Source organism: Moschus berezovskii, chromosome 6 (assembly GCF_049115385.1).
Source record: "Moschus berezovskii isolate FMDL1 chromosome 6, NW_MosBer_1.0, whole genome shotgun sequence".
NCBI lineage: Eukaryota > Metazoa > Chordata > Mammalia > Artiodactyla > Moschidae > Moschus > Moschus berezovskii.
Window position 1 is genome coordinate 14,745,771 of NC_142465.1, and position 24,857 is coordinate 14,770,627.

Genomic DNA, 24,857 nt, shown 5'->3' on the forward strand with positions numbered 1-24,857 from the left:
CCGACTCTCTGCGACCCCATGAATCACAGCACGCCAGGCCTCCCTGTCCATCACCAACTCCCGGAATACACTCAAACTCATGTCCACAGAGTCGGTGATGCCATCCAGCCATCTCATTCTCCGTCGTCCCCTTCTCCTCCCGCCCCCAACCTTTCCCAGCATCAGAGTCTTTTCCAGTGAGTCAACTCGTCGCATAAGGTGGCCAAAGTATTGCAGTTTCAGCTTTAGCATCAGTCCCTCCAATGAACACCCAGGATTATAGACCCAATAAATTAGTATTTTTTATTCTAATATCAACTAATTATTTTTAATGTACTATTTCAGATGGAATGACTTGACTTTATCTCTTATTCATGAAAGATGAGAAGAAACACACCTCTGTAATAGAGTTGGCTAAATGTTGCTCTGCTTGGAAGGTTTCTAGACCAGATGATTTCTTATATTAATAGTTATTTCTCCATTAAAAATTTTATTGTTCAAAACAGATCTGCAAACTCTTATGATATATTAAATTCCTGATAATTTGATTCAATCCAAACACCCAGCAATAGGCCTTTGTCAGTTCTTAGCTTAATGTGATCAACAGTGTTTATTAATAAGTATAAAAGAGTTTTATTATTTTTACAGAAATTCTAAGCCATATAAATTTCCACAAAATTGAAAAAAAGGATCATTTCATCAGAGGAACCTCAGTTATTCTGAAGTTCCAGTGCTCTCATGACATTTAAATTAGAACACAAATCATTCACTCTCTGATGTATGTGGCTTAATAGAAATAAATTTCTTTTTTATAGTCTTAAGTCTAAATAAAATATCAAGAAATTTCTAGTCAATGTTCCTATGATCAAGATTAATAACACTCATAAATGTGAAATGTAGCTGTTTCTCATATTATATAAAATACAAATATTAAAATATTAATATGGAAAAACATTCCTCTGTAAAATTCTAAATAAACTATATAATTAGAAGTTATAAGGAGATGAAGAGTACATAAAGATTTTTTAGTCTGATTTTGTCTTTTATTTTTGTTTTCAATTAAAAGTCTTCTTGTGTTTCTTTGTTCAGCTGTAGAACAAAGAAGTAACAGTGACAAGGATCTTTCCAGCTACAAGAATTACTTAGCAGTCCATTTAGATATGTAAATGTAAAAAGTATACACCCTGTGCTAGAGGAATAATATTTAGTGGAGCCTTGATAAATTATTTCTTCCACTAAGTCTTGATGAGAGGAGGGGCATTTGCATAATTACAATGAAACCTCCAAAGGGAGAAGGCAAACCAGAGTTTCAATTACTCACCATTTAATTGTGAAGTTTACTGTTATTCCAAATTCTCTTACAGACTAAGTCAATTGACTGGATCAGAAAAGTGTCTAAGGGTTAACAAGAAGACCCTGTCATGAGGGAAGTAACAGTATAACCTTCCCGACTCAGTCATCTTGATGCATTTGGGAACTTAACTGTGAAACAAAGCCTCAATCTAGCATAACTTGTAAAGAGCAAAAGTTTTCCAAAGACCCACTCTGTCAGGGAATGACCCTATTGCTGCAAAACTTCAAAATCAGAGCAGTAATTAGTATAGTTTTCTAATTCTAATTAGTAATTAGAATGGTTTCATTGAGCTTGTATATCAGTGGGTTATTGTAATAGTACGTGGATGGCATTTGATTTTCAGGGGCCACTGATTTTCAAAAGTGAAACTTTGAAGACTATAAAATTAAGCATGACATTCTGACCCATGCTATTCACACTGTATTGAACGACTGTATAAGAAGTAAAATGAAAATTGAGAAGGAAGAGAGTAAAAATCCTTATTTGATTAACTACTTAGAAAAGTTCCAGAGCACAGCTCTTAGAACTACTAACAGGTTAGCAAGTTTGTTGGATGCCATACTACTATTTAGAAATCAACTGTACCTTTATAGGCCTTTATTAATTTATTAGAAAAAATTAAAAGGAACTAACAATCACAATAGCAACAAAACTGTAAGTTCAGTCACTCAGTCATGTCCGACTCTTTGCGACCCCATGAATCGCAGCACACGAGGCCTCCCTGTTCATCACCAACTCCCGGAGTTTACCCAAACTCATGTGCATCGAGTCGGTGATGCCATCCAGCCATCTCATCCTCTTTTGTCCGCTTCTCTTCCTGCCCCCAATGCCTCCCAGCATCAGGGTCTTTTCCAATGAGTCAACTCTTCACATGAGGTGGCCAAAGTATTGGAGTTTCAGCTTCAGCAGCAGCCCTTCCAATGAACACCCAGGACTGATCTCCTTTAGGATCTCCTTGCAGTCCAAGGGACTCTCAAGAGTCTTCTCCAGCACCACAGTTCAAAAGCATCAATCCTTCGGTGATCAGTTTTCTTCACAGTCCAACTCTCACATCCATACATGACCACTGGAAAAACCATAGCCTTGACAAGACGGACCTTTGTTGGCAAAGTAACGTCTCTACTTTTTAATATGCTATCTAGGTTGGTCATAACTTTCCTTCCAAGGAGTAAGCGTCTTTTAATTTCATGGCAAAGAATGCTTGTGAACTGTGGTGCTGGAGAAGACCCTTGAGAGTCCTTTGGACTGCAAGGAGATCCAACCAGTCCATTTTAAAGGAGATCAATCCTGGGTGTTCATTGGAAGGACTGATGCTAAAGCTGAAACTCCAAAACTTTGGCCACCTCATGCGACAAGTTGACTCACTGGAAAAGAGTCTGATGCTGGGAGGGATTGGGTGCGGGAGGAGACGGGGACGACAGAGAATGAGATGGCTGGATGGCATCACCGACTTGATGGACATGGGTTTGAGTGAACTCCGGGAGTTGGTGATGGACAGGGAGGCCTGGCGTGCTGTGATTCATGGGATTGCAAAGAGTTGGACACGACTGAGCGACTGAAATGAACTGAACTGAACTGAATTTCATGGCTGCAATCACCATCTGCAGTGATTTTGGAGCCCAAAAAAATAAAGTCTGACACTGTTTCCACTGTTTCCCCATCTATTTCCCAAACTGTAAGTATTTAGACATAAATCCAACAATCTTTAAGACCACTATGTGAAAAGTGAAACAACTGTATTGAAGAACATAAAATAATACACAAATAAATGGGTATTCCAACCATATTACAAATGGCAAGACAATGTATCATAGAGGTGACTATTCTCCCAAAATTCATTTATTTACTTAAGCAATTCCAATGGAAATATGATAAGGGACTTCAAAAACTGTTATTATAATTAAGCTCTAATAATCAGGATTTAAGAAATACTAGTTAAAATGGTGTGGCATTTAGTTATTTAACATATTCTTATTGGGCTTCCCTGGTGGCTCAGATGGTAAAGAATCTGCCTGCAATGCAAGAGACCCAGGTTCCTTTCCTAGGTCGTGAAGACTCCCTGGAGAAGGGAGTGGCTACCCACTCCAGCATTCTTGCGTGGAGAAGTCCATGGACAGAGGAATCTCATGAGCTACAGTCCATGGGGTTGCAAAGAGTTGGACACAGCTGAGGGACTAACACTTTCACACTTTCACTTTCAGAGCTTACCATGTGCCAGGAGCTGTTCTAGGTACTTAAGCCTGATCAGGAATAAAACAGAAACTTTAAACCTCACGGAGTTTATTCTTAGCTAGAGTGACAGACTTAAATTATAGGCATTATAAATAAATGAATTATACTCTATATTAGAATATGTCAATGGCACTTGAACAAAGGCTCGATGGAAGAGAGGGAAATAGCTACACAGATATCTGGGAGAAGTGCACTCTAGACAGAGGGGAGATCAAGTCATAAGTCAACAGGAAAATGGTACTGATGAACCTATTTGTAGGGCAGAAATAGAGATGCAGACATAGAGAACAGACCTGTGGACCCAGTGGAGGAAAGAGAGGATGAGACGAATTGAGAGAGTAGTACTGAAACATATATTATCATATGTAAGTGTTCATTGGAAGGACTGATGCTGAAACTGAAACTCCAGTACTATGACCACCTAATGTGAAGAGCTGACTCATTTGAAAAGACCTTGATTCTGGGAAAGATTGAAGGCAGGAGGAGAAGGGGACGACAGAGGATGAGATGGCTGGATGGGCTAACCGACTCGATGGACATGAGTTTGGGTGCACTCCAGGAGTTGGTGGTCTGGCCTGCTGTGATTCATGGGGTTGCAAAGAGTCATACACGACTGAGTGACTGAACTGAACTGAACTGAAAATAGACAGCCAGTGGGAAATTGCTGTATAACAGAGGAAGCTCAACCTGGTGCTCTGTGACCACCTAGAGGGCTAGGATGTGGTGGGGGGATGGGAGGGAGGCTCAGGAGAGAAGACGTATGGATACTTATGTCTGATTCACAGTGTGGTGTGGCAGATATCAACTGCCGTAAAGAAGGCAACAGGAGGCCAGGGTAGCTGAGGTGAGGGACAAGATGAACTCAGAAGATAAGGGAAGTCACATCATGTAGTGGGCATGCTTAGTCGCTCAGTCTGTTTCTACTCTTTGCCATCCCGTGGACTGCGGCCCGCCAGGCTCCTCTGTCCATGGAATTCTCCAGGCAAGAATACTGGAGTGGGTGGCCATTTCCTACCCCAGGGATCTTCCCAAACCAGGGATTGAACCCACATCTCCTGCAGCTCCTGTTACTACCGCACCACCTGGGAATCCCCATACATCATGTAGAGTCTTGTGGTAAATAGGAAACACTTGCAGAGTTTTAAGCATATGATTGACATGTTCAGATTTAGGTTTTAAAAATCATTGATTCATGCCATGTTAAAAAATAAACAGTAAGAGCCCATGAGAGAAGCAGAAAGCCTTGGAAGGAGTCTGACTACAATAATCCAGGTGAGAGATGATAGTGGTTTAGAGCAGAGTGCTAACTGGAGGTGGTGAGAAGTGGCAGATTTTAGACATATTTTGAAAGTAGAACAAACAATTTCTTTACAGTTTGATGTGTGGTATGAGACATAGGTGGCTTAGCTGGTAAAGAATCTGCAATGTGGGAGACCTAGGTTCAATCCCTGGGTTGGGAAGATCCCCTGGAGAAGGGAACGGCTACCCACTCAAGTATTCTGGCCTGGAGAATTCCATGGACTGTATAGTCCATGGGGTCGCAAAGAGTCAGACATTACTGAGTGACTTTCACTTTCATGAGACATAGGGAAGACCTAAGAGCAATTCCAAATTCTTTAGATTTAGCAACTGGAAAGCTGAGATTAGTATCATCTGAGATAGACCAGATGCAGGGAATTTAGGAGGGGAATTTCAAAAGATAAGTTTTTTGACATTTTAAGGTTCAATGTCTTTTAGATATATTAGTGGAGATAGATGTTCAATAGGCAGGTGAATATATATGCTTGGTTGTAGGGTCTGAACTAGAAGTAAAGATTCGTAAGTCATTTGCACACAGAAAGCATTTTTGATATATGGCTGATTGAAATCACTGAGAGAAAAGATGGAGGACTAAACCCTGGATTATCCCAACATTAAGAATTCAAGAAGAAAACAGGAAGCAACTCTAAATAGAGTATAATCTATAAAAAACACTGAACCACGATGCTGTACATCTGAAACTCTAATATAATATTTGCATCAACTCTACTTCAATAAATAAATAAACATTAGAGCAAGGTCTGACCATGAGAATGTGATCTTTCTGGAATTTGAAAAAATCTTGGAAAGTATATAGGAGTTTCCATTTTATGGGAATAGGAGTGTAAAGCAAATTTAATGTAACTCTTAGGATAAAATACTCTCATCAAACATGAATATCTGCTGCTGCTGCTAAGTCACTTCAGTTGTCTCCGACTCTGTGTGACCCCATAGATGGCCTCCTACCGGGCTCCCCCATCCCTGGGATTCTCCAGGCAAGAACACTAGAGTGGGGTGCCATTGCCTTCTCCGTGAATATCTACATGCTTTAAAAAAAATTCAAGAAGAATATGATCCAGGAAAGGAGACTGAGACAGAATAACTGCTGGGGTAACAGAAAAACAGAGTATACTTTCCTATACTGCAAATGAAAAATAAAAATGAATCTAGAAGGAAAGAGTAAATTAAACAGCTCTACATGCACGCATGTATGCTCAGTCGCTCAGTCATGTCCAACTCTTTGTGACTCCATGGACTGTAGCCCACCAGGGTCCTCTGTCCATGGGATTGTCCAGGTAAGAACACAGGAGTAGGTTGCCATTTCCTCCTCCAGGTGATCTAACCAAGGATCAAACCCTCATCTCCTATGTCTTCTGCATCAACAGGTGTATTCTTTACCACTCAGCTACCTAGGAAGCCTTGAACAACTATGGCGTTAACTCAAAAAAGGGCTGAGCACTGGTTACTGTATTTAGCAATATAAAATCAGTGATGATGGTAACAGGAGATGTTCCTGTGCAGTGATGGAGCAAAGACCTTCCTGGAGTAGGTTTATAAAGAAAGCAATCGTGGACAGTGAGTAGACCACTACTTTGAAGAACTTTGCTACACAGGGGAGTAAAAAATGAAGCAATAGCTGATTGTATAAGTAGGACCAAAAGAGAATTTCTTTTAAGTTGAAGAACTTAGTATGTTATAGCAATGGGATATATGAAGAAAAAAGGAAAGCTCAGTAAGAATTGCTGGAGAAGGACATGTGACTAGGGGACTTCGCTGATGGCTCAGCAATAAAGAATCCACTTGCAATGGAGGAGATGCAAGAGATGTGGGTTCAATCCCTTGTGGAGAGGAGCCCTTGGAGGAGAAAATGGCAACCCACTCCAGTACTTTTGCCTAAAAAATCCCGTGGACAGGGGAGCCTGTCACATTACAGCCAAAGGGTCGCAAAGAGTTGGACACAACTGAACATGAGCAGGCACGCCTGACCAGATGACTGGGGGAACATTGACATGAGTGTAACAAAGTTTTCTTTGTCCGAGGCCTTTTCTTTACAGTTCTTAAAGGCTTATGCTTCTGTCTAAAAAGCTCTTTCATGCTTCTAGATACCTGGCCAGATTTCAGACTTCATAAATAGCTGCATATTTCAAAATTCATGAAATCATGTAGTTTTTAGTGATACCTTTTTCACCCATGTTCAGTTTTAATATTTATATACTTGTTACACTGTTTATCTTGGCTCCTCCTTCTCACAAGCTATGTGACTTTAGAGCCAATAATCCTTGTTCTACAAATCTCACAGGGTTATTACAGAGATCAAATAAAACAACTATATAAAAGCACTTTTGGAAACTGTAAAGGGCTTTACAGAAGTTATTTATCTTGTTCTCATTGGCATGTAGCCCTTTTGTTAATGAGGTTTACGGACAACTTTGAAGAACAGTCTGCCTATCTTTAAAAGTCCAGAGCCACCATTAGGGAATCTTTTTCAGAATACTCATCTTGGCATGTGCAATTCTCCTGCAGATTAATAAGATTTTGGTCACACAAATTTAGGAAACACTGAATATGTTGTCCTGGGGAATTCGAATAAATACTACAGTAAAGATAACAGTTCAAAATTGTATAGTATATCTTAATACTCTCATCCCCAAGAAATCTCTTTTTTCGGGGAAATGGGTTCTATAAAACATCCATTAAATTTCTGGAGAACTATCACTTTATGAGAAATGTTAAGATGGATAAACCCTACCAAATTGAAAAATAAAATTAGATCAATTGCAGAATATCTGAACGATAGTCTTAAAAATTCTCCTGAATTGGCTTAAAGATCAGACAAAACAATGTCAAGGGAAGGAAAAGTACTTGTTCTTCTCTATATCCCTATATGAAAGCAGAGTCCCTGGCATAAGAGAGACACTCAAATTATACCAATAGAACAGAGGTGAATGAACAAACTTTCTGTCAAACTCTTGAGAATCAGTCAGCCTTTTAAAGTCTGAAATTATCCTGCTTCAGCAAAGACGTGTTTAGCCTGCTTCCCTTGGATCTGGGCTAATGATACAAATGGTACTAAATCTGTTATTAAAGATAGAGGAGTCAATTTCTCTTCTCATCTATTAAAAGTATGCTGCTGCTGCTGCAAAGTCGCTTCAGTCATGTCCGACTCTGTGCGACCCCATGAATCACAGCACGCCAGGCCTCCCTGTCCATCACCAACTCCCGGACTTCACTCAAACTCATGTCTACCGAGTTGGTGATGCCATCCAGCCATCTCATTCTCTGTCGTCCCCTTCTCCTCCTGCCCCCAATCCCTCCCAGCATCAGAGTCTTTTCCAGTGAGTCAACTCTTTGCATGAGGTGGCCAAAGTATTGGAATTTCAGCGTCATCTTTAAAAGAATGGCATTTGTGTTAATTATCTTTAATAGTATTTTGAAAATAGATATGTAGTATATTCATAAGCCAAACATTTAAATGTATAGCTAATAGGTTTGAGTGAGACTATGTAGAATCTGTATATTACAGTATTTCATAATACAGTGCAGTATTATTAGGAAATAAAGCCCTTTTGTCATCACTGAGGGGCACATTGTTCATAAAGTTATATTAACTTTTTCTAAGTGCCCATTTTTGTTATTGGTGGTTCAGTCTAAAAGTCTTGCATCACTAAAAATCCACAAAACCCTTAATTTTGGCAAAGGCACATTCCATATTTCATCTTTTATAAAACTTCAGTGTCCTTTATGCACAGAACGCAGCCATTAGACACTTAATTGCTAGATTTTTTGATCTGAGTATTATTCTTGCCACTGATCCTTCATTTTGTTTTACATGTTTTTGGCCAAAGCTCTTCTGCCTACCTGGAAGGAATTAAAGAACTGAAAAAAAATGCGAACAAAATCTGTTTCTGATTTTATATTGACTCAGCTTGCACATTTACATTGACTGTTACCCAATTATTTTATTGCATTTTATTAAAGAACAGTCACGAATGAATGTCAGATTCTAAGAGGAATGAATAATGAGAGCAGCGCTGTTGAAAAGAGAAGCATCCGTTCGGTTCACTAAGAGTACCTAAGTGCAAAGTCGGGTGACAAGCAGAGATGCTTGAGAGGTGAGACGAGGCCAGCCAGTTGGGAAAGGATCTCCTATGATGTGCCAAGGATGCACTGTGTGATCACTTGAAAGACGGGCCACCCACTTCATCCTGAGCTCTGAGAAGAACCACAGTAATCTCTCAGTCACTAATGAACAACAAATGTCAAAATGTATTGTGTCAAGTGTAACTACTGGTTTGTGAGACTTCAGTTTCACACACACACAGATATATATATATACATACATACAAACATAAAAGTGCACAGTAAAATGTTGCAGCTGAGTTACATTTTTTACAGTGGGTAGCAGACAGGTGGGTCCTTAGTGTTTGTGGAACCCAAGGCAAAAGAACAAAGAGGCTTACATGCCATAAATCCAAATATATAACAATTTTTTATTTGACAGCCAAATAAAAAGTCATCCTACTATCTTCCTTGAAATAATACCTTTCACACTGACTTTCAGGCTAGGTTCTAATGAATAATTCTAATGAAGTTCCACAGCTAAACTTAGTTACCCAGACACGGCCCTGGACTGTAGCCTGCTCTCTGTCTCTTCCCAGGCTCAGCTCCTTCCAGAATCCTGGTCGCTTTATCTGCACAAGCAGCGCTTCGAAACACACGTGTCCCTTAGCCTCTTTTGAGGTCCAGGGATGGTAGCACTGGAGTGTTGGCAGAGACAGACATTGTTCCTAGGAAGAAACTCACAAAGGCTCTAGAGGGTAAGGTCTCTTTGGTCAGAAAGTCTGGGCTGCTAGGAACTTGGCAGGTTATCAGGAAGGGGTGCTGCTGTGACTCACACCTGTGCAACTTCTCCCCATGCCCATCCTCAGAGAGGGGCATGAAGGGCTAGAGAAAGACCCCGCTCAACTGTGGACCCCTCTTGCCTAGGTTTAAAAACCATACTCATAGCAGTCAAATTTGTAAATGCCACTATCCTCAAGCACCTATTCAGAGTAAAAAAAGAATATAACTGGGAGATTTGGAGGGGGGGAATTGAAGAATGTTTTTAAAAGCATACTCTTAAATAGATTAAAATAATTCTAGAAAACAAGTACATATGTATAATTATGAAAGACTAAAAATTCAGAAAAAAATAATATTGGAGTAGAATGACTTTACAGAAACCAATAATAACATCTAGAGAAAGCATCCTGGCATGAAGGAACATGAGAGCACAAAGGAGGTGAGAAGATCAAAGTTCTGGTCCTGCTCTGGACAAATAAGAGTAGGATTCACTCAATTCTACTTAATCTAAGCAGACCTCAATTTCATTGGCGATAAAATTAAGAAAAGGGAAAAAAAATCTCTAGTTCAGAAGTCTGATATGAGAAAAAATGACAAATGGATATAAAGATTTAGTACAAATGATTCTCTAAAAAATATCTAATCAAGATGCTTCCACGTTGAAAACCCTTCCCATTGCTCTGAAAATAAAACTGGACTTCCTACTGCAGCCAAGACTGATCGTCAATGGTCTGGCACACACACTGCCCCTGTGTGCCATGTTTCCTGCTTCTCCCTCTCCTGACAACTAGACTCCAGTTGCACGGCCTTCCTTCCTTCCCAAGAATGTGCCCCAGAAGGACTGTACCATTGTCGGAGCATGCGCACTTAGCGTTTCCTTCGTCTTAAGAACTGTTGAAGCTTTTCCACGGACTCCCTGTGCTCTGTTCAAGCACCACCTCCTGAGAAACCATTCAGTGCCCTGCCTACTTAGCAACCTTCACATCGACCTTGCGCCTGCCCCTTGATCACATTCATTTCCCTTTATGTGTATGCGCTTATTTTACTTACATCTGCCCTACTCATTAGCATCCCAACCACCCAGAACAGAACATATTTCTGAGCACTTCAGTAAGTTCACCACTAAATATTTACTGAAAAATGAATGATCATGAGGACACGGTATTAATAAACAAAATGGCAGTTCAGTTCAGTCGCTCAGTTGTGTCCGACTCTCCGCGACCCCATGAATCGCAGCACGCCAGGCCTCCCTGTCCATCACCAACTCCCGGAGTTCACTCAAACTCATGTCTACAGAGTCGGTGATGCCATCCAGCCATCTCATTCTCTGTCGTCTCCTTCTCCTCCCGCCCCCAACCTTTTCCAGCATCAGACTCTTTTCCAGTGAGTCAACTCGTCGCATGAGCTGGCCAAAGTATTGGAGTTTCAGCTTTAGCATCAGTCCTTCCAATGAACACCCAGGATTGATCTCCTTTAGAATGGACTGGTTGGATCTTCTTGCAGTACAAGGGACTCTCAAGAGTCTTCGCCAACACCATTGATTATCTATTGCTTGTATTCTTTACAACGAAGTTACCAGCAAGGCATGACTAGTTACCTGTAACTGATGCTCAGGGAGGTTCAGCATAAGGACACCCAGCTACTATTTAAATGGCACAGACGGGATTTGAATCCAGGTCTACCGACTTCAACCGAATTACTATTCCACGCTGCCTCACTGACACCTCCTATCACAACTGGTGCATCTCTCCTCTAAACTCTATTATCATTTTTGACATCACTTTATTCATCACGTTTTGCAATATTAGTTTGGGCAGATTATTTTCACTCCTGCAAAATTTAGTGACTATGTCTTCTGAATCTCAATCACTGTCTAACATTCTCCTCATCCACTCACTTGGCAAACATTTTCAGCTGAAAAAAATAATTGAAAGTAGAGTTATAAGTCAGGAGCATTATTGCCTCTTTTACCAGAGCAGTGTGTCTACTAAATTTTTTCCACACGTTAGCTCCCCTGTAGAAAGCAACGGGAAGAAACTTATTGGTCCTAGTCTGAACTTTTAATGAGGCAAAATTTAGTGTTCTGAAAAATTGCTATTATCCTGCTATTTATGTTCTTCTAGAACAACTGATTAAATATGTGGCATAAAGAAACAGACCTGTTTCAGTTAAACTAATTTTTTCTTTTAATTTTTATTTTTTAAATGTTGGTAATAATTACACAACTTTTCTGTGAGTAATAGGCCTGTTTCAGAGTGTGCTTTGTAAGACTATTTTTATCGACTATTTTGTCAACAGAATGTTCGAGCCACTGACTTAAAACATCTCCTCTTGGCTAATAACCCACTCTGACCATGTAATTTAAATAGCTTTACTGCCCTAAACAAAGAGTAATCCTTGTGACTAGGATTTACCAGTCACTTTCTGACAGTTCCACAGTATCTAGTAATAGTTTTGTGTTTTCCTCCCGAACAACCAATTTGCAATTTATACACTAATACTACAGTCATCCTACACTGATAACCTTCATTACATAGACACTCCCCCAAATAATATTCTCTTTCCTTTGCTTTAATATACTTTCTAGATACTCCTTATAGAAAAATTAGTTTAAGGAATTAAACTACAACCTTATAACACTTGTTATTTAATGGTATTAACACACTTTAAATAATCCTGTTATAAGGGATACTTTTGAAAAGATTTATAATGTTCATGTATATAATTTAAGTGTTTATATAAGGATGATAAAATAATATTAAGATATTATGTCATCTTTTATCAAAAAATGTAGGCAGCTAGAAGATAAATAAGTTCTGGGGATCTAATGTATAAATCGGTGACTATAGATTATACTGTAACTATACTTGAGAATTACTAAGAGAGTAAATCTTAAAGTTTCTCATGACATACACTCACACACATAGAGACACGGTGATGAATGCATTAACTAATCTTAACATGGTAATCATTTTACATAATTATACAAAATCATCACACTGTATACCTTAAACTCATATAATCTGTATACCAAACCACCATATTGCACACCTGAAACTTACATAATCTTATATGTCATTATATCTTAATAAAGTTGAAAACAAAAGAAATGTCAGGCAGAGAAATGTGATATAAATTAAAATTTAAAGTACTTTCTTGAATAATCTCAAGATTAATACGAATTAAAGCACAGCTTGCTTATTTTTAAAATTAAAAAAAAACAAATGACATATAGTTTAGGATTACATTTCAGGATAGGTACATGATATTTTGAAATACCCTAGTATATCATTACTTTGAGCATTTGGAAATCACTCTTCCTACAATTCAGGGAAATTGAAAAACAGAATACTGTTAATTACAATATTTAAAAATCTTTAATCCATTTACATCCATTGCTTACACCCGTTTAAAAAGAGTGAGTTAGCAATGGCACAGAGTTTCTCTTCTGCACTGGTTGAAATGCCTTCACCCAGAACTGGAAGGCAAAGACAGTTAAAAACAAGTTCTCTGAGTTTTAAAATATTCAGAATCCTCCACATATACACCACTATCTATTGAGTCCAACAGAGATGAACATCATTTATTTGCAGGTTCTCATCCTAATTCTGTAATTAGGTAATTAATCTGACATCGATTGTCTTACATTCTGTAATGCCTGAATATTTAGGGGTTATATTTCAAAGAAATAAATTTGAAAACAAAATACATTTAAGAGTACTTCTCACTCCCCAGAAGTACTAGAGAAATGCTTTAAGCATCAAATGGTTTGTTAGCAAAGAGATATGGTCTTAAACTTTTTATACCTTTGAAAGCATATTTCTTTAATTTAATTTGTATTAGCATAATGTGGCATGGTTATATTTTGAAGATTTATAAGAAAAAGACTAAATGACCATAAAGTTTATTTTCACATTCAAAACTGTGATTGTGTAATTCTCTGAGGAAAGGTATATCACTGTATCACTGATGACATAATTAAACTGAAACCGTAATAGAAAAATGACATGCTAGTTTCCTAAACTGAATATTTCATGTTGATGCCTTATTCTTGAGAGCTTGGTGGTTTATTTATTGAGTTAATGTCAGTTATGTTATCTAAAGAAAAGAGAAATAAGTTTTATTCAAATTTGCAATATAGCTCATAAAATCTGGCTGTCAGATTGTAGCTTATTTTTAATACCTAGCTTAAGATTTCTATAAAATACATGGATAAACGCTAAAATGCTGCTGCTAAGTCACTTCAGTAGTGTTCGACTCTGTGCGACCCCATGGACTGAAGCCTCCCAGGCTCCTCTGTCCATGGGATTTTCCAGGCAAGAGTACTGGAGTGGGTTGCCATTGCCTTCTCCCAAAGGCTAAAATACTAAGGCCTTTAATGAAGAATTGTTTGCTTCTCAGCCACCAGAATTGATGGTGTTCCTGGGAAATTAGTTTGATTTACCTGACTTATTTTTCTTTAACACTTAAAGGAGGAAACATAAGAAGCCCTTTCATTTGTTTCAACTGGACAAATGAGGAAATGTGCAATTTATTTTATGGTAAGAAGTCTAGGGCTACCCTGGTGGGTCAGCAGTAAAGAATCCACCTGCAATGTAGGAGATGCATAGATGCAAGCTTCATCCCTGGGTCAGGAAGATCCCTTGGAAAAGGATATGGCAACTCACTCCAGTAATCTTGCCTGGAAAACACCATGGACAGGAGCCTGGCAGGCTACAGTCTGTGAAGTCTCAATGAGTCGGACACGACTTAGTGACTAAACAGAGTTCTAGTACTATTTGTATTATGGTCCTTAATCTCTATGTTTGAAAACCTCTTGATATTCACAGTGATACCAGTTTTTATACCTGCTTCATGAGCTCTTGATGATTAAGGAGTTCAGCTATCCAAAGCCATAACTTGCAAATACCCAGGAGATGGTCCAAGCCTCATGTGCAGGATGTACAAATACCTATATTTAATATTCATGTGATTCCAGATCTACCAGCAACTGACCTTCTTTCTCTTGTGCTGGGAACAAGTGGTTCAGCACAGAAAAGCGCAGAAAGGCACCAGAAGAGACTGTACGAAAGTTTCCTTGACCTTGGTCTATGCCCCACCCGCAAGAAAAATCCATTCCTTCTAAAAAAAGTAGCAAAAGTTGGATGACTTCAGATATCCTTTCATGTAATTCTCATTAACAGAGGTACTGCTAGAGTACCTCTAGCATCAAACACATGGAAAATGAAAAGTCAAATAAGATATATCAACATTTTTTGCAGTGATAGGCCACAGATAAGTCACCAATTATACATAGAACCACTTATAAATCAAACTTATTTTACTTTAAACAGTCCCGGATATATATTACTAATATATATATACACAGACATATTTATTCAATTATAGATATGTTCAGTCAGATATATAATTAAATTCTTTTTAAAAGAATCAAGTTAATAACAAGTATATTTGAATTATATCAGTTCAGTTCAGTTCAGTCGCTCAGTCGTGTCCGACTCTTTGCTACCCCATGAATCACAGCACGCCAGGCCTCCCTGTCTATCACCAACTCCCGGACTTTACTCAGACTCATGTGCATCGAGTCGGTGATGCCATCCAGCCATCTCATTCTCTGTCGTCCCCTTCTCCTCCGACCCCAACCTTTCCCAGCATCAGAGTCTTTCCCAGTGAGTCAACTCTTCGCATGAAGTGGCCAAAGTATTGGAGCTTCAGCTTTAGCATCAGTCCTTCCAATGAACACCCAGGACTGATCTCCTTTAGAATGGACTGGCTGGATCTCCTTGCAGTCTAAGGGACTCATATGTGCATAAATATATATATATATATGTACATATATATATGTGCATAAATCCACATATATAATATTTCTGAGAAAATCAGATTAGGAGCAATTAATTATAAGGGAAATCATAAGGCACTTTTGACCAAGTCAAGACATAGTAATGTTTATTAAAAGAATTACACAGATATTTCATATTCCTGTCAAAGTAAATATTTCCATATAAGAGCATGTCATATGCATGATACCTTTTCATGGACTTTCTGACCAGGTTCCATCCCTTCAAGATGTTCAGATTCTGTGGATCCCTCACTTGATACCATTTTTCTTTGTATATGAACATTTTGTTCACGCAAGGCAACAATCTGCAAAATAAAAACATTGTGCCTTTAAAATCTAAAATACCAACATGAAGTATAAAAAAATTGAGTTTACTTGAGTGTGGTTAAGAACTAGTGAATACAAACAAATAATCATAAAATAACCATTAAATTTTACTCATTATTTCATAAATATTTCTAACATTTAGATTAGCATTTTGAAAAATATTTATAATATTTATAGAATGTAAAATTTACTTAAAATATTTTCTTGTCGGAAAATGTATCTATCAAGTTTGAAATGTTCCTAAAGTGGTAGTATCTTTGAGTTTTTAATTCAGAAATTAATTCTTAGTTTATGAGATGTAATAAGATTTGTATTAGTCTGAATCCTTAAAGTATATAAAAAAATAAATACTGAATACTGAAGACCAATTATGAGCACATTCATCTTCCCTAAGAGACAGTACATCTGCAGTTTTAAAACAAGCAAATAAATAAGCTGGACTTAATTTTGTACCACTACCATAAGCATTTAGAGTTAAATTGGTCTCACTGTCATTATATTAACAGCCATTATCTTAGTAGTTCTAGTCCAAATATGGTTAATTTACAAAAAGAATTCTCAGAAGGCAATTAATTCTTGTAAAACCTTAGCTCAGTTTGATAAACATGATACTTTGAACTAAGAAACAGGTTCTCAGATAGTTGTAGTTTTAAGTGATCTTAATAATGTACAGAGTGGAAAATCATATTCTAGCATTTAAAAATATATTTGCTATTTAAACATATTATTTCAAAAGTATTTTACATCAATACCACAAATTATTCATTTCTTAGCAAGTCTTATTATAATATCAACTCAGATAGTGAGTCAGTATTGGTTCTAGGGGAAATTAATGTCCATAGTATTCAGTACACAATAAAAATTGAATCATATTAAACTTATATGTTGAAATTATAAGATGAACATGTCACATAGACAAATAATTATCAAATAAACAAAAGACATCAATAGACTGGTTATTTGTTCTACTGTCTGCCACTGCTGCCTGTATGCCAATAGTGTATTCTTGAGAAAAAGTGATTTTGCATATGACCTCCAGCAGTTCAAAACACATTTCTTAAGGGCATATCAACATAATGAAGAACAACTCTGAAAAGGTTCATCTCTCTTGCAGTACTGCGATCACCAAATAATTGGTTCCCTAAAATATCATTCTTGCCCATCTACAATCTGTCATCCACAAAGCAGCCAGATTTATCTTCTAAACTTAAGTTATATTGTGTCTCTCTTTTGCTTTCCAAACAACCTCTCTGTTTTTCCCTATTTAGCATAATTTTAAACTTCTTGATCTTCAGGATCCTTTTGACTACAAAGGCTTCCTTTCAGTCCCTCAAACAGACTGGACTCTTTCTCACTCAGAACTAAGGAACTTGCTCATCTTCCTATCTGAAGCATTCTTCTCCAGCTCAGATTACACCTGTCACAATCATATTTCAAAACTCAGCTGAAAAACATGCTCCTGAGAGAAAGTGTATCTAACCACTGTATGTTTTATAATATATCTGTGTTTATTTCAGTGTGCATCTTACTCATTAAAATCTAATATTTTATTCCTTTATTTACTGACTCACTTTGCTTGTTTATTTAGCTATCAGAAGTCCTAATGACATCTCATGGGAAAATAATTTTCAAAGGAATACATTATTGAAAACAACATCTTCAAATGAAGCAGCGCATCACATTAGTAAGTGCAAGGAATCAATATAAACGTTGAATTAAAAAATGGATGGTTATGGAAAACCAAAGAATATAGATCTAACTTATTCAGAAATAACCATAGATAAAGATTTAGAGTGCTTGAGACTCTTCAGAGACATTCCTCTCATGTTGGCATAGAAATGAATTACATCAAAGGAAAAACAGGAGTGAAATAGTCTCTGAATATATCATTTTTATATCACATTCTTAACGTCTTGTCTCTTGCAGAAAGCAATAATGCTACACTACTATCAGTACATAATAAAGCTTTATTATGAATTTTTAAAGATTAAAGAATTGTATATTGAGATCTCATTAAGACAACATCCAGCACCAGTGTTAGTCGCTCAGTCTTGTCTGACTGTGCAACTCCATGGACTGTAGACCACCAGGTTCCTCTGTCCATGGAATTCTCCAAGAAAGAATACTGGAGTGGGTAGCCATTCCCTTCTCCAGGGGATCTTCCCAACTCAGAGATCGAAGTAGAGTCAGGTGCACTGCAGGTAGATTATTTGTCATCTGAGCTACCAGGGAATCCCAGATGACATTCATGAGTTAACAAATAATGTTAAGGCAAACGTAACAATAAATTTAAAAATCCTTTGCATTTTCTTCCATTATTTAATTTACTTAGAAGTGCATAGAGACTTTTTAAACAAATTGCTCACTTTACAGAATAATTTCCATTCATATAGTAATTCAGATAAATATCAAATATACCCTAGTGCCTAAAATAAAGTGATCATCTGTAAAGATTTACTGAAATGACTCAGTGAAAGGATTAATTAATGACCTTAACTAAAAGACTCAAAATGTCAAATTCATATAGAAAACTTATGCCAATATGGTTGTGCCACTATGTTAAAAATTGCAAACTTCCAGTTTTTCATAACATATACTCATGATAATTCCAAGAAAGACAAACTTTTCAGCCACTAATGTGCAAACTCTGCTTTTTCTAAAAAATTCAGTCTCAGATTTGTGAGACTGGAGAACTGATGCAAAATCCTCTATATTCTCTATCATTCTAATATGGTTATATTCCCTTCTAATTTTGCCCAACAACAAATTATCCTGAGTAGTTCTGAAAGCAAAGCTTCAACCTCTGATTTAATTGTAAGTGTTAATCAGCTTGATTCTTCCTTTCACACTGGGGAAAGTGAGAGGTTCTCCCCTGTGAATACCACTTTGGGGGTTGGGCTCGCTCTTCTGTGTGTGTTCAAAGGGGCAGAGAAGGTCACCTAGAAATCTGCAGCTGAAGGTAACACAGACCTCTTTAGGAAATTCTCTCGGCTGGCTTCACAAACGAATGCAGAAGGTGGCTTGGGAAGTAGTTTACAAATAGCAAGTGGAATGAAAAGTGACTGATTCTCTGGGCTGTACTGACAGCGGATGCTCTTAAAGAGAGGACTCAAGTGACTTGTCTGGAATACTAAAGTAGGACTGAATCCCTCACTGGTAAACTGCTAAACCTACTACAAATAGGGTGGTGTGGTGGGTAAGAGGAATCATTCCTGGGGAGTCTCTGTTGCTTACTCCGTTGCTATGTAAATGCAAGAATGTACTGGGAACCCACCATTTTAAACTATTTTCATCTGCAAATTAGGTCTTATGATCCACATTTAGCAAGTGATTAAGTTGAGACAAAGAGAACTTAATGAGAACTAAGGAATCAAATAAAAATCGTTATCTTCAGGTTTTTTATTCTATTACATTGTCTTGCATGGCTTTGCATTTGGGCTCTGATAAGTCGGGGAAAGTTAAGTGGGTGAGGGTGGGTAGGAAGCATTTCTTTTCCAAGTGCTGTTGTCTGCCCACCCTGGGCTCCTCTGTACATCATTAAAGTTATGGACCCCTCCTGGAGAGATGCAGAACTCTGTGCGCATTTTTATGCATATCAGTCCACTGACGGCCCATGACACTTTGGTCAAGAGTCTTTCCACAATCATTTTAACTGATAAACCATGATTTGTCAAGTGTTTGCTGACATTTGTTTTTAAATGCCCAGAATTCATTCATATTTCTCTTGGTGAAGACATCTTACATTTTCACTGGGGAATTTTCCTTCTCAGTTCTCATCCTGGACTTCCCATGCAGTGCTAGAGGTAAAGAGCCTGCCTATTGATGCGGGAGACGTAAGAGATGCTGGTTCGATGCCTGGGTTGAGAAGATCCCCTGAAGGAGGGCCTGGCAACCCACTCCAGTATTCTTGCCTGGATAATACCATGGACAGAGGTCTCTGGTGGGCTACAGGTCACAGGGTTGCAAAGAGCTGGACTTGACTGAAGCAACTTAGCACACACTCTAATCCTAGAAACATTGTCAGTCCGGCAGCCAGTTCAGTAGAGTTCAGTTCAGTCACTCAGTCGTGTCTGACTCTCCGCGACCCCATGAATCACAGCATGCCAGGCCTCCCTGTCCATCACCAACTCCCGGACTTCACTCAAACTCATGTCCACAGAGTCGGTGATGCCATCCAGCTATCTCATTCTCTGTCGTCCCCTTCTCCTCCCGCCCCCAAACTTTCCGAGCGTCAGAGACTTTTCCAGTGAGTCAACTCGTCACATGAGGTGGCCAAAGTATTGCAGTTTCAGCCTTAGCATCAGTCCTTCCAATGAACACCCAGGATTGATCTCCTTTAGAATGGACTGGGTGGATCTCCTTGCAGTACAAGGGACTCTCAAGAGTTTTCTCCAACACCGCAGTTCAAAAGCATCAATTCTTCGGCGATCAGCTTTCTTCACAGTCCAACTCTCACATCCATACATGACCACGGGAAAAACCATAGCCTTGACCAGATGGACCTTTGTTGGCAAAGTAATGTCTCTGCTTTTCAATATACTATCAAGGTTGGTCATAACTTTCCTTCCAAGGAGTAAGCGTCTTCTAATTTCATGGCTGCAATCAGTATCTGCAGTGATTTTGGAGCCCAAAAAAATAAAGTCTGACACTGTTTTCACTGTTTTTCCATCTATTTCCCATGAAGTGATGGGACGAGATGCCATGATCTTTGTTTTCTGAATGTTGAGCTTCAAGCCAACATTTTCACTCTCCTCTTTCACTTTCATCAAGAGGCTTTTGAGTTCCTCTTCATTTTCTGCCATAAGGGTAGTGTCATCTGCATATCTGAGGTTATTGATACTTCTCCCGGCAATCTTGATTCCAGCTTGTGCTTCTTCCAGCCCAGCGTTCCTCATGATGAACTCTGCATATAAGTTAAATAAGCAAGGAGACAATATACAGCCTTGACTTACTCCTTTTCCTATTTGGAACCAGTCTGTTGTTCCATGTACAGTTCTGACTGTTGCTTCCTGACCTGCATACAGGTTTGTCAAGAGGCAGGTCAGGTGGTCTGAGATTCCCATCTCTTTCAGAATGTTCCACAGTTTATTGTGATCCACACAGTCAAAGGCTTTGGCATAGTCAATGAAGCAGAAATAGATGTTTTTTCTGGAGCTCTCTTGCTTTTTCCATGATCCAGCGGATGTTGACAATTTGATCTCTGGTGCCTCTGCCTTTTCTAAAACCTGCTTGAACATCTGGGAGTTCACGGTTCACATATTGCTGAAGCCTGGCTTGGAGAATTTTGAGCATGAATTTACTAGCATGTGAGATGAGGGCAATTGTGCGGTACTCTGAGCATTCTTTGGCATTCCCTTTCTTTTGGATTGGAATGAAGACTGACCTTTTCCAGTCCTGTGGCCACTGCTGAGTTTTCCAAATTTGCTGGCATATTGAGTGCAGCACTTTCACAGCATCATCTTTCAAGATTTGAAATAGCTCAACTGGAATTCCATCACCTCCACTAGCTTTGTTCGTAGTGATGCTTTCTAAGGCCCACTTGACTTCACATTCCAAGATGCCTGCCTCTAGGTCAGTGATCCCAGAGCCCATGGCAAATGGGTGAGCATGTGATCTAAGTCAGCAGCTTCCTTGAGAGAAGCTTCTGGCAGAATTATAGGGTAAGAGGCTCTTTCTAGTATGGAAGGTGGGCTAGTGGGATATGATCAGAGTACTGTTTGCCATCAGTTCCTCCTCATAGAGAAGTAGGTAGAAATGATGGAGCCCTGATGAATGACTTCTATTGCTGGTTTTAGCCATTCTTGAAGGAAAGTTATGACCAACCTAGATAGCATATTAAAAAGCAGAGACATTACTTTGCCAACCAAGTAAGTCAAGGCTATGGTTTTTCCCGTGGTCATGTATGGAAGTGAGAGTTGGACTGTGAAGAAAGCTGATTGCCGAAGAATTGATGCTTTTGAACTGTGGTGCTGGAGAAGACTCTTGAGAGTCCTTGGACTGCAAGGAGATCCAACCAGTCCATTCTAAAGGAGATCAATCCTGGGTGTTCATTGGAAGGACTGATGCTGAAGCTGAAACTGCAATACTTTGGCCACCTCATGCGACGAGTTGACTCACTGGAAAAGACTCTGATGCTGGGAGGGATTGGGGGCGGGAGGAGAAGGGGATGACAGAGAATGAGATGGCTGGATGGCATCACCGACTCGATGGACATGAGTTTGAGTGAAGTCCGGGAATTGGTGATGGACAGGGAGGCCTGGCGTGCTATGATTCATGGGGTCGCAAAGAGTCGGACATGACTGAGTGACTGAACTGAACTGAAATCAATTCTATTCCTGGCATCTTCATAAAATGAGCCCCAAATTTTGTCTTTGTGATTAAACTTTGTATTGATTTTCTGTCACTTTCAACTAAAAGTGTCCTTGCAAATATAACAGAGAACATGGAAGGCAACACAACACATTCAATATCTAAATGGGGATTTGGAAAAATGACTAAGAATTTATGAAAGAGACAGTAGAAGGCAACTTTTCAGTAGTCAGAAGAGCATGAACTCTTTGTGTTCCTAGTACTGCAGGCTGTTTAACATTCCTGTGGCATAACACATCTGGAAGAAGATAAAAGAATGACAGTGACTCAGAAAGCTAAAGTATTTCAACTAAAACTCAGGCATCTGTGTGATTCTTGCTCTTCAGCTTATTGGCTTGCCTTGACCCTTCTTTGTGTTTCTTGATAGGTTATTAAGCTTCTGACAGCCTGACTCTGCTTCTAGGCACTCCCAAACACACTATATTTCCAAGGCAACCTTGCAAGTTATTATTATTTTTTGTTCTTTTAACCTTTGCCTCTGTCAGGTTACTTCTGGCCCTTATCAATCTCCGATAAGCTCTGGTCTCACGTAGTGGACTACGGGTGGTCGTGGTGGCCTATCTTCCAGTCAGGAAAATTCCCCAGTCCCCATTCCTTTATTTCTATCAGACTATTTCAAGGATCCTAGCATGCTTTATGACAGATTCTCTTCTATCCTCTTTCTTTGAAAAACAGTTTTCCTTTATGGCCTGGAGACATTCATTCACTTCACAAATATTCGTTGATATTTCACTGATGATGTATCAGGTATTAGGAAAATTATTAGGGGGAGAAAGCTTAAACACTTTACTTCATTCTTGTTGGCTGAGAGAAACTATAAACAAAAATAAGTGAAATACATTTTTAAATGGTGATAACTGTAAAGGGAAAATTAAAGCAAGGGAGGGATGCAATGAGGCACAGCTTAATTAGGAATTAGGTGCTTTCTGAGTATAAATCTGAATGAGAGAGAGGAAGCAATGTGGATATCTGGGAGAAAACTTCTCAGGCAAAGGGTTCAGAAAATGAAAATCTTTATTGAAAACAAAAGTCTGAGATTCATAAAAGTGTTTTAGTGAGTTCTTCATATGATGTAAGATGTCTTTTTCAAAAGATAGCTGAAAGTTGACATCTTGAAAACTGATACCTTCAAAAGATCACTGAAAATTGATGTCTTGGAAACTTCAGGTGTCAGGAAGTGCACAAGAACATGTGATTCTTTAGATAAAGGTGATTTGGAAGAAAATAATAGAGTCTATTCCATATCTCTATATTCTCACATTCAGGATTTCTCAAGTGTTGGAACTATATTAATTCATTCATTGAACAAATATTCATTGATCATTGTTCTAAGCATGAGACCCCATGGGAAAAAAGTCCTTCTCTCAAGAAGCTTACATTCTAATAAAGGAAAACAGAAAGAAATAGTAAGACAACAGCAACAAGTACCAATAATCTAATGAACTCTTAAAATGTGCCAAAATCTGTGCTTAACACATTATATAAATTTGCTTCTTTACATCTTTTCATCTATAGTATCTTTTCTTTCCAAGTTCAAGATTTCTTGAAAGCAAACCCTAAGACGAATAATTGCACACAAGTAGTTTATTTGGGAGGTGATTCCCAGAAGCATAGCATTCTTAAATATTCTTAAAAGGCCTAGGAGGAATCATGGCCCTTCTAGTTGTTACCAGTTTCTGACTCTATTTTTTTTTTTCATTTTTCATTTACTTTTAATTAGGGGAAAAGGTTGTCTGACTTTGTACAAGTTTCTTAACCTCAAGGTCATGTTCCTCTGTTATAAAATGAAGGATAATAATACCTATGCTTTAGTGTGTTTGTAATGTAAAGTTCTAAGTCAAATATGATGTACATTGTTTATTATGTAAATATTCATAATGTAATAATGCTGCTGCTGCTAAGTCACTTCAGTCGTTCCCGACTCTGTGTGACCCCATAGACAGCAGCCCACCAGGCTCCCCTGTTCCTGGGATTCTCCAGGCAAGAACACTGGAGTGGGTTGCCTTTTCCTTCTCCAACGCATGAAAGAGAAAAGTGAAAGTGAAGTCGCTTAGTCGTGTCCGACTAGTAGCGACCCCATGGACTGCAGCCGACCAGGCTCTTCCGTCCATGCGATTTTCTAGGCAAGAGTACTGGAATGTCTTGCCATTGCCTTCTCCGAATGTAATAATGAGGATCACCTTTATCTTCTTATTCATACTTCACATTCTAGCTGATGAAGGACTTGGAGTCACAACACACTCAAAATGCCACCTTGGCTGTATGCTTTTATATTCATTTTGAATGCTCACACATAGAGATCCTAAAACTCTTGTAAATTCCTCAGTGATAATAGTACTCATTCAGAGCATCTTTTCTTCTAATGGGGGATTCTGGGTGGGCTTCCGGATGGAGGTTCATTACCAGAAGGATTAAGTCATTATTACAAGCTTGGAATTTTTAGGTCCACCCACCATTCTCCAGACAGGGAACAGGGAAATGAAACAGTGATTAATTACTCATTCAATAAGTGATTGATCATACCTATGTAATGGAGCTTTCATACAATTCCCCAAAGTACAGGGATTGGGGAGCTTCCAGGTTGGTGCACATATCCACACAGTGGGCAGTGAT

At 38.6% G+C, this 24,857-nt stretch overlaps 1 protein-coding gene across 8 annotated transcripts in view; it reads right to left on the reverse strand.

Moving 5' to 3' along the window:
• Positions 1 to 24,857, reverse strand: part of PPFIA2 (PPFI scaffold protein A2) — a 500,869-nt gene that overhangs the window by 136,196 nt on the left and 339,816 nt on the right. For all 8 annotated transcript variants that reach the window (XM_088836833.1, XM_088836831.1, XM_088836832.1 and 5 more), the window contains one exon: positions 15,737 to 15,853. In XM_088836833.1, the coding sequence (XP_088692959.1) occupies positions 15,737 to 15,853 (117 nt within the window). The remainder of the gene's footprint in view (positions 1 to 15,736; positions 15,854 to 24,857) is intronic.